The 9,575-nt window shown below is 37.9% G+C and overlaps 2 protein-coding genes across 2 annotated transcripts; one reads left to right on the forward strand and one right to left on the reverse strand.

Annotated features, from left to right (window-relative positions):
• Positions 1-1,400: 1,400 nt before the first annotated feature.
• Positions 1,401-2,664, forward strand: LOC111912422 (tropinone reductase homolog At5g06060). The gene is made up of 4 exons (XM_023908159.3): positions 1,401-1,773; positions 1,864-2,080; positions 2,165-2,271; positions 2,361-2,664. The coding sequence occupies exons 1-4, from the start codon at positions 1,468-1,470 to the stop codon at positions 2,535-2,537; spliced, it is 807 nt and encodes a 268-aa protein (XP_023763927.1). The 5' UTR covers positions 1,401-1,467; the 3' UTR covers positions 2,538-2,664.
• Positions 2,665-7,246: 4,582 nt separating this feature from the next.
• On the reverse strand, positions 7,247-8,335 carry LOC111912416 (uncharacterized). Its single transcript, XM_023908154.1, has one exon. The coding sequence runs from the start codon at positions 8,333-8,335 to the stop codon at positions 7,247-7,249; it is 1,089 nt and encodes a 362-aa protein (XP_023763922.1).
• Positions 8,336-9,575: the final 1,240 nt, after the last annotated feature.

Below are 9,575 nucleotides of genomic sequence, written 5' to 3' on the forward strand. Positions count from 1 at the left end.
TGTTAGAATTGTTCTCAATGTACGAAGAATGGCAAGAAAAGTTGGGTGAAATAAAATCCAAAGAATTTTCATTGTAGAATTAAGGGATTTAGAAAGAGTAAGAAATATGTTTTTTTTTCTCTTTGAAAATATTAGTCGTATGTTTGGATACATACAAGTTTATACTTGATTGTGTACCAAAAATTCTCTAATTTTATATTGATTCTATAGGATCATGTTATGCATTGAATTAAGCCTTAGACTGTTGGCGTATGTGTTTATTTGGTTGTATTTCAACATTTTATTTTTAGTTATACTGATACTTGATGAATGTGAAGTGATCGTCCCCTTTTTCTAGTTGTGAATTGGAACCATAATGTATTGCATTACCGATCTAATAAAAATGTAAAAAAAAATAAGTTAAAAGTAGTAAAAGAACCAGGTTATATGTTAGAGAACTGGGGTACATGGTCACAAAAAAATGTTTGTGCTTAGCATGAAAGGACCTGGTTTTGTTCAAAGGAACCGAGTTATATTATATTAATAGGCCCCAGTTGTTAAACCTGGTTTTATTACTTTTTTGAAATATGACTTGCCTATAAGAAACCCTGTTGATAACCGGGTTCTTTTAAGCTTTTAACCGGATTCTTTTTCCCATTTTGTAATAGTGTGAATGACAAATGAAGAATGTTCATGTATAAACTCAATCCCTGAGTTTTTGATATTGAAGATAGAAAGGATCAACTGTTTCGCATGTTTAAATAAAATTTTGAAAGAAATTGAATTAAACTAATAACATTATAAATCATTCAAATGTTTCTACAGGTAAAATGCAAAAAATCAGTAAAATTTTAACAAATGCACATCACAGATTTAAAGGCCAAGGTTATATAGTATGCAAGAGCATTTTCTGAAGATCACTTAGGCCATCTACATCAGTATAATGTCATCAATCTTTCAATTGTGCCACATCAACTTTACAATGACTATTTATATCAGTGCAATAGCACTCATCTTTCAAAAGTGGTCCCTACTACCACATCGACAAAAACTTTATATATATATATATATATATATATATATATATATATATATATATATATATATATATATAATATTAACACAATTATCTTAATTTTAACAAAAAAATAATAATAATATACATTCAATTCGGCTTTAAATCCTTAATTTTTTTTTTCTGTCAATTAGTTTATATATAAAACGTAATACAAACTAAAATATAAGTTGTGAATTGCCCTTTTTATATTCATGAATTGGGCGTATAAAATAATTTGTAAGGCTTTAACCTCTAAAAACTTTGAGTGACATGGCATCATTTTAAACACATGTGGCATTTCACAAGTCATTTGCAAGTGGCAATGAAGATGCTCTCAGCTTGGAGCGGCTGCTCACTTGCCACGTAGCATATTTGCACTCTTTTGTTAGGATAAAATAAAATAATAGGAGAGGAGATACTCTTATTGGAGTATGTTGACCGCTGCACCTTTCTCGGGTCCAATCAGAAATTCCAGATGGTCACTTGTCGGAATGACTGCTGTCGTCACCGGTGGTACACTTGGGATCGGCTACGCTGTGGTGGAGGAACTGGCGGAGCTAGGAGCAGAAGTGCACACCTGTTCACGTAATGAATCTGTACTTAACCAACGCTTACAAGAATGGTCCGACAAGGGTTTTAAGGTCACTGGATCCGTCTGCGACTTATCTTCTCGTCCCCAACGGGAAAAGCTTGTGGAAAAAGTCACATCACTCTTCGGTGGCAAACTCAACATCCTAGTAAGTTCTTCCATATCTTACCCGAAACTCTAGTTCTTTTTTCTTTCAGATGAATCGGAAAACTTACTTCCACAAACTTGTCTCCTGTAGATCAACAATGTTGGGACAAACGTATTTAAAACTACGTTAGAGTTTACCCCAGAAGAGTATTCCATGATCATGGCTACCAATTTGGAGTCTTGTTACCATATGTGTCAACTTACACATCCTCTTTTAAAAGCTTCTGGAGCTGGAAGCATTGTGTTCATTTCATCTGTTGCAGGTCTTGTTCACGTTTCTGTTGGGTCTATTTATAGTGCCACCAAAGGTATGCTTGTTTGGCGCTATATATAATGCTAAATGCATGTCTGATGAAAATGGATGGGTTTTAATGTTAGTTTTGCGTCTACAGGTGCAATGAATCAGCTTGCAAAGAATTTAGCATGTGAATGGGGTAAAGATAACATTAGGGCTAATTGTGTAGCACCATGGGTCACGAAAACCCCACTCGCCGAGCATGTAATATACTAATATGACTTCTTTATCTTTCCCTTTTTATCTTTACTGATTGATAATGTTGTGATTCCCTTGTTGTTTTGTATGTTCAGCTTCTTGAAAGCGAGGAGTTTCTGGAAGCTGTGGCGTCTAGAACTCCTCTGAAACGCGTTGCAGAACCAAATGAAGTTTCATCTCTCGTAGCGTTCCTTTGTATGCCTGCTGCTTCTTACATCACTGGCCAAACCATTGCTGTTGATGGTGGATTTACAGTCAATGGATTCTCGTGAGTGCATTCAATGGTTCGACTTAATCAAGTTGTTTCTTTAAGTAAAACTGTTCAAATAATTTGGCTCGTGGTTTACTTACACTTGTTATGTTTGGTGTAATTATGAACAATATGTTATATTTTTTATAGCTCAAGGACCATAACTGTAAATTAGTTTGTGGATGTCAGTGTTAGTAAACTAATACTTGAAATTGATGGTGGTGAGTGGTGACACTTCACGTCCAAATCCACTGGTGGATTGTCACAAAAGTCAAAAAAAATGGCTTGTTTTTTCTTTGAATATCAAAGAATGATGTCCTTACGTAAAGATATATAGATATCTGTTAAAGGGTGCTGAAACAAGAAAACGACATAGATAAAAACAAAGAATGATTTTACATGTTCTTGTGAACCAATCGTGAGGTAGTTTCATTTGTGAAGAACCTTTTGTACTGTAGTCAAAACACGAATGATGTCTTACATTATATTAGAATAAAACTAGCCAGAGGCTAGGAGGTACAACCAGAAAAAAACAGAACAAAAAAGAAAGAAACAAAACGAACGGACAACAGAATCACGACCTATGGCAACATTCTAGAATTGGGTCGCAGCACCACTCGATCCATCTTAGCTTTTGCCCTCTCCTCTTCCTTGCATTGATCCATAAGTGAGAATAGGCTTGTACCTCATACGCCAGCATCGTTCTTGAGATTGAGCTTGAGATTGAATTTGAGTTTATAGCATGTGTCTTACTATTTCTGAATCTCCAAATTACCCACATGAAGACTAGCACTATGGCTTCGTGGAGCTCCTGCAGACTATGGATTCCATTAAGTCGATTTTTACACTCCAGCAGCTCCCGACAGGAGCTAGGGAAGGGGTCTAAAGCTCACCACCATCTACGCACATGCGACCAGACTTCACTTGAGATAGGACAACCCACAAAGATGTGATCTTCTGATTCAGGAGCTACTTGACACAACTTACACACATTTGAAGAGTTAATGCCAAGATTGAAAAGGTTCGACATACATGGAAGTTTCCCATGACAGACTCGCCAAGCTAGGATGTTTACCTTACCCGGGACCAAAGGATTCCACTTCCATACATTGCCACTGTGGGGGAGGACCAGGTTGTCAATGAGAGAGCGCATAGAAGATACCATATATACCCCCGAAGGTTCAAGAGACCATGTCCATTTGCTTGAGCCGTCAATATTTTGTACTTGCTGGAGGAGATTCAAGAAAGGAACCTGATCTTTTTCTAAAGATAAAGGGAGGCAGGCTATTGACCCCCAGCAACCACTTCTCCTTTTTGCAGCCAAAGGACGGGAAAGACCACCATCAGGTCCATGGATGGCTTTTATCACCAAAGCCCATGTACTGTTAGGTTGAGACCTGAACCGCCACCACCATTTCCCTAGCAGGGTGAGATTTTGCGCCCTCAAACTACCAATACCCAAGCCGCCTCTCTCCTTATCTGCAAGGGTTTTTTCCCAAGCAATCCAGATCATTTTTCTTGATTCCATTGAGCCACCCCAGAAAAACCTCTTCCGCATCCTTTCAAGGCTATCAACTACCTTAGCAGGGGCCTTATAAATTGAGAAGTAGAAAGTACCCAGGCTGTTTAGGACTGCTTTAATTAAGGTCAGCCTTCCCCCAAATGATAGTGTGGAAGCTTTCCATCTAGATAACTTTGACTGAAATCTTTCAATGATAGGTTTCCATTGGGCTACTCTTGCCATTGAAGCACCAACCGGAAGTCCTAAATAAATGAAAGGAAAAGTGTCAATTTTACAGTTGAAAGAACGAGCCACCAGCTCCAGCTCGGAACTTTGAACACCAAGACCATACAATTTACTTTTCGCCATGTTTATCTTGAGTCCTGAAGACAACTCAAAACATCTTAGGATCCTTATCAGATTTTTTATGTTTTCCAGCGACCATGAACCCATAAATATCACGTCATCGGCATATTGGAGGTGGGAAATTACTGGGCCATGGCGGGGGAGTTGGATACCTCTAAATATGCCCTTATCCTTCGCCGATTCCATTGCGACATGAAGACCTTCCGCTGCAATGATGAACAAAAACGGAGATAGTGGGTCTCCCTGACGAAGCCCTCGCTCCATGGCAAATTCTGATGTTGCTGAGCCGTTTATAATCACCGAGACCCTAGCCGACAATAAACAGCCTCGAATCCATGAACGCCATTTTTCACCAAACTCCATTTGCAGCATGACTGAGTCAAGGAACTCCCAACTGAGACTGTCGAAGGCTTTTTCAAAGTCTACTTTGAGAGTGAAAGCTTTCTTTTTATTCCTCTTAACCCAGCTTATGACCTCGTTCAAAATAAGGGGCCCATCGAGAATATTCCGATTTTTAATGAATGTCGACTGTGTTGAGCTGACCACCAAGTGTACCACCTTTTTTATTCTTTCAGCTAGGACCTTTGAGATTATTTTATACATGCATCCAATTAAACTAATTGGGCGGAAGTCGTTTATTGTGATCGGGTCTTGAATCTTAGGGACAATGATAATAAAGGAAGAGTTGCAGCCTTTCTCGAAATGCCCCGAAGCTTCAAAGTGTTTCACTGCGAGGTATAGGTCCATCTCAAACTCCTCCCAATATTGTTTTAAGAAAGCAAAGGTGAAACCATCAGGGCCTGGTGCTCGGTCCGAACCACAAGCCCAAATGGCTGATTTCACTTCATCGAGGGAGATAGGCTCTTCTAAGAACAAGCTCGCATGGGGGGGTAATTTCTTAAACTGAGGGCTGAGGAATTTAGGACGCTGCTTGAGAGGCTCAGTAAATCTCCTGGCAAAATGATTAACGGCCAGCTCTTTTATTGTGGCGGGGTCGCTTATCCAGAATCCGTTCTCCTTGATTCCATTAATCCTCTGAGATCTTTGGTGCTTGCTTATCACACCATGGAAGAAAGCACTATTCTCGTCACCTTCTAGAGCCCAAGTGGTTCTAGATTTTTGTTTTAAATCCTCGATACGCCTGGATTCAATTTCCATAATTTTTTGATATGCGGACTGTCGGCTTAAAAGGAGATCTCTGTTAATTAAGCCCTGCTCCGCCAATTGGTCGATGTCATTTATTCTGTTTGTGAGCTCCTCCATCTCTTTTCTGGCTTTCTCAGAAACTACCTTCCTCCAAGCTTTAATGTGTTCCTTTAAATTCCGCAATTTTCCTGCAACCATGGATAGGGGAGAACAAAATAACAGATGACTTGGATTGCTGCTGATACACCAACCCCGCCTTACGACACCCTCGAACTATGGATCTTTAAGCCAGGAGTTATAGAGCTTGAATGGGGTTGGGCCAAAGTCAAGTTGGGAAGCAGATAACAAGATAGCGCAATGGTCGGAGTGCACCCTAGGCATGGCTGTAACATTCAGATTTGGCCAGGCCTCGATAGCATTTAGAGAGACAAGGAATCTGTCGAGCTTGCTATGTTTATCCCCTGCTGAGTTCATATATGTAAATCTTCGACCCCCCATTTTAATCTCCATCAGACCTATAGAATGTATGAATTCATTGAAATAAAAGGCGCTATTTTGACAGAATGTGGAACCGAGTCTTTCTTCCGGCAGGCGAACGGCATTGATATCTCCAAAGACAAACCAACAGGAGTCTAGGTCTGAATTGATGAGATCACTTAAATTGTTCCACAGGGTTCGCTTCCTCATAGGATCTTGTGGGGCGTACACATTTACAAAACAACAATTTTTTCTTAGCTTAAGCCAAATTCCCTTTATGGCAAGAAAGCCGACACCTTTTATTGATTCGGAGACCTGGAAGAGGGAGGGGTCCCATATGGAAGCAATGCCACTAGATAATCCCACCGGATCAATAACCTCGCACTGGAAGTTTGGAGAGCCCCAAATTTGTCTGTCTAGATTGTTCTTAACCTCTGTGGATTTCGTTTCTTGTAACCCAACAAAAAAAGAGTGATGCTTGAATCGACAGTCTCTGAGCCAGCTCCTCTTTATTTCACACCCAATTCCATGAATATTATTGGAGAAAATATTCATTGATCGATAATTGTCACTCCACGAGTTTTGATCATCTGCTTGAGTCGATCAGCTTGGTTACTAACCTGGAAACCCACAGATTCACCCACTGCGATTGTTTTGGCGACCTCCCAGGAAGTTGCATTTGACTCAGCGGTTATGGCATGCGAGGTTGATTGGTGGGGCATCTGAGGAGACCTAGTCGAGGTTCCTTGTAATTGATGGGCGTCGCCGATGGGGAGGGAGTAGGAAGGGGGAATTTGAGACGGAGAAGAGGGAGTATGAGGGTGAGACATCGATGGAGAGAAAGGCCTAAGGGGATGGATCCTAAGCTGGTCATTGGATACGGATGGGAAAGACCGAGATGGGGCCCTGTTTAGGTCCAAGGAACGGGTGGGCCGATGTATTTTGATTACAGGAGAAGGGAAAGCCCGCATTCTATTTAGGCCCAAGGGGGAAAGCACGCCAGCCGGGGCGCTACCTGCATCAGATGATGAAATTTCTTCACGCGTGAATTCCGGAGCTTTATGGAGACGAGGAGACGCCTTGGATCCCGAGCCTGGAATATTTTCTTGTGACTTTTCGATTTCCCTATCATGCGACTGCTGATCTTTCGCCGGAGATGCTACCGGCGACATTAAGCCAACCTCGTGGAGAGCAGGGGCCTCACTGTTGAAGCTGCCATTTTCCCCAATACTATCTTCATCTCACCATAACATTTTCTGGTAGAAATCATTAGCAGCAAGCACCAGACTGAGTTTGATGGATTCGAAGATGTCTTCCAGGATATTTATTTGGTATGGCTTTCCATCCACCAAGATTTTGATAGAGGAACTGATGATTCCGGGGTGGGATGTAAGTATCCCGACCCTTCCGAAAGCCAGATTAGGAGAACTTGTGTTGCATTCTTCTGGGATGACCACTGATCCCCACGAGTTTGCAATGATACTAAAGGCCTCTTCGCACCATGCATGTTGAGGCACCCCTTGAATAATAAGGGATGCGATTCTTTCATTGAAGTTTATACCCTCTTCCCAGGCTGATACCGTTTTGAACCAAGGTTGCCAGATCTCCCTCCCTTCGTTCAAAAACTTTTCCTTTACTGCTATATCTTCGAATTCAAGAAGCATTTTAAGGCCTCCTAAATATCTTAGCTGGATCGACGGGCATCCCTCCACTTCCTGGAAAGCTTTCACATTCATGAGAGCTTGGAAGCTTTCTACTTCCCCCACTAGAGTATTTTCCATGGCTTCTTTCGAATCGTGGAAGGATATCAGCTTTATAGTTTTCCTTGTATGTGCTTCTTCATCCTCCTTACTTGATTTCCCAGCTCCCATAGTGTCAACTGGCAAAGGTCCCCTGACAGCATCAGCAAAAGACTTGACGTATGGTTGTGGTTGTGATGTTTGGACTGCATGCTGGCCTCTCATGACTTGATGATTTTTCCTACGAGACACCTGTTCTTTTCTTTCAAATCTCGCCACATTGACTTCAATCTTCTGTGTTCCGATGATGATCTCGTTTAGTCGCTTCTCGAATGATTTAGGGTCGTGAATCCGTAGGAATCTAACAAATCCAAAGATCTTGTTTGAACGGTTCAACTTCTTGGCAATATACACATCAACAACAGCCCCATACCTGCTGAACATCCGCCATAGCGCCGCTTCACTCCAATCTGAGGGGAAATTTTGTACATAAAACGTAACGGCTTTCCCATTTATGTCGAACTCTCTCCCGTATTTCTTTCTTCTTCGTACTTGGTTCCATCCATCTTGATTTAGTGTAATAAAATTCATTCTCTCTTTTTTGTTCCCTAAGATACCGAACCACGTTAACTAATTGCATTTTAATTTTGCAGTTTTTGAGTAGTTTATTCCGCAAATTTACCGAAATCATTGATCATTTGTCGTAAAGTGTTTTGTTTATCTAAAATAAATGCGCAATTAGATTCCGACATTCTTCTTATTAATTTAGAATTGTATTTGTGAATCCTAATTCCTATCCTTAGATATTAATTTGGGTTAAAATATGAGAAATCTTCAGAAAAGTCAAAATATTTTGGGAAAATTTTTAATAATGTTTTGAAAAAAAAATTGAACAGAAAACTTACAGACTATTTAATTTTTTGAAGAAAAACCCAATAAATCGATTAATTTATTCACTTTAGCTCTTTTGACCTCCAAAGCATATCATGGGACAAAAGTGTTTACTTTTTCAAAATAATGAGAATTTTTCTATGGATTTCATGAAATTTTTTATTTAATGCATAAACGTATTTTTTATGTATTTTTATTTATTTTTATATATTTACGACTTTTTTTAAAGTTTATATATGTATATGTTAAGTATTTTTATATATTTTAAATGTATAAATAAATATTTTTATGTATTTATATGTATTTTTAAGTATTTTACATAGCTTTTGTATATTTTATGTATTATTTTTCTATATATTATGTATTTATATGCATTTTACATATTTATGTATTTTTTAAGTTTTTTATATAGATATTTATGTATTATAAATGTATAAATTTAGTTTTCTATGTATTTATATGTATTTTACAATATTTATTTATTTTTAGGTGTTATTTTTTTTATGTATTATGTATTTATATTTATTTTTACATATTTATGTATTTTTTTTAAGCTTTTAATATAGATGTTTATGTATTTCTATATATTTCAAATGTATAAACGTATTTTTTTTACATATTTATATTTATTTTTAAGTCTTTTACTTATTTTTATGTATTTTTACGTGTTATTTTTTTATATATTACATATTCATATGTACTTTTACTTATATGTTTTTTAAGTTTTTTTATTTAGATGTTGATGTATTTTAAATATATAAATGTATTTTTTATATATTTATATGTATTTTTAAGTATTTTACATATTTTCTTATTTATTTTTATATGGTTTTTATGTATTACATATTTATATGTATTTTTACGTTTATGTTATACATGTGTTTATGTATTAATATATATTTTAAATGTATAACAGTATTATTTTTACGTATTTATGTAT

The sequence above is a fragment of the Lactuca sativa genome, chromosome 9, assembly GCF_002870075.4.
Source record: "Lactuca sativa cultivar Salinas chromosome 9, Lsat_Salinas_v11, whole genome shotgun sequence".
Classification (NCBI taxonomy): Eukaryota; Viridiplantae; Streptophyta; class Magnoliopsida; order Asterales; family Asteraceae; genus Lactuca; species Lactuca sativa.

What these genes read in the sequence shown, in the direction of transcription:
- LOC111912416 (XM_023908154.1), bottom strand. Translation starts at nt 8,335, where the DNA reads ATGAATTTTATTACACTAAATCAAGATGGATGGAACCAAGTACGAAGA.
- LOC111912422 (XM_023908159.3), top strand. Translation starts at nt 1,468, where the DNA reads ATGTTGACCGCTGCACCTTTCTCGGGTCCAATCAGAAATTCCAGATGG. An exon ending in GTGGCAAACTCAACATCCTA is followed by an intron (nt 1,774 to 1,863) that starts GTAAGTTCTTCC and finishes TGTCTCCTGTAG; the next exon opens with ATCAACAATGTTGGGACAAA. An exon ending in AAACCCCACTCGCCGAGCAT is followed by an intron (nt 2,272 to 2,360) that starts GTAATATACTAA and finishes TTGTATGTTCAG; the next exon opens with CTTCTTGAAAGCGAGGAGTT.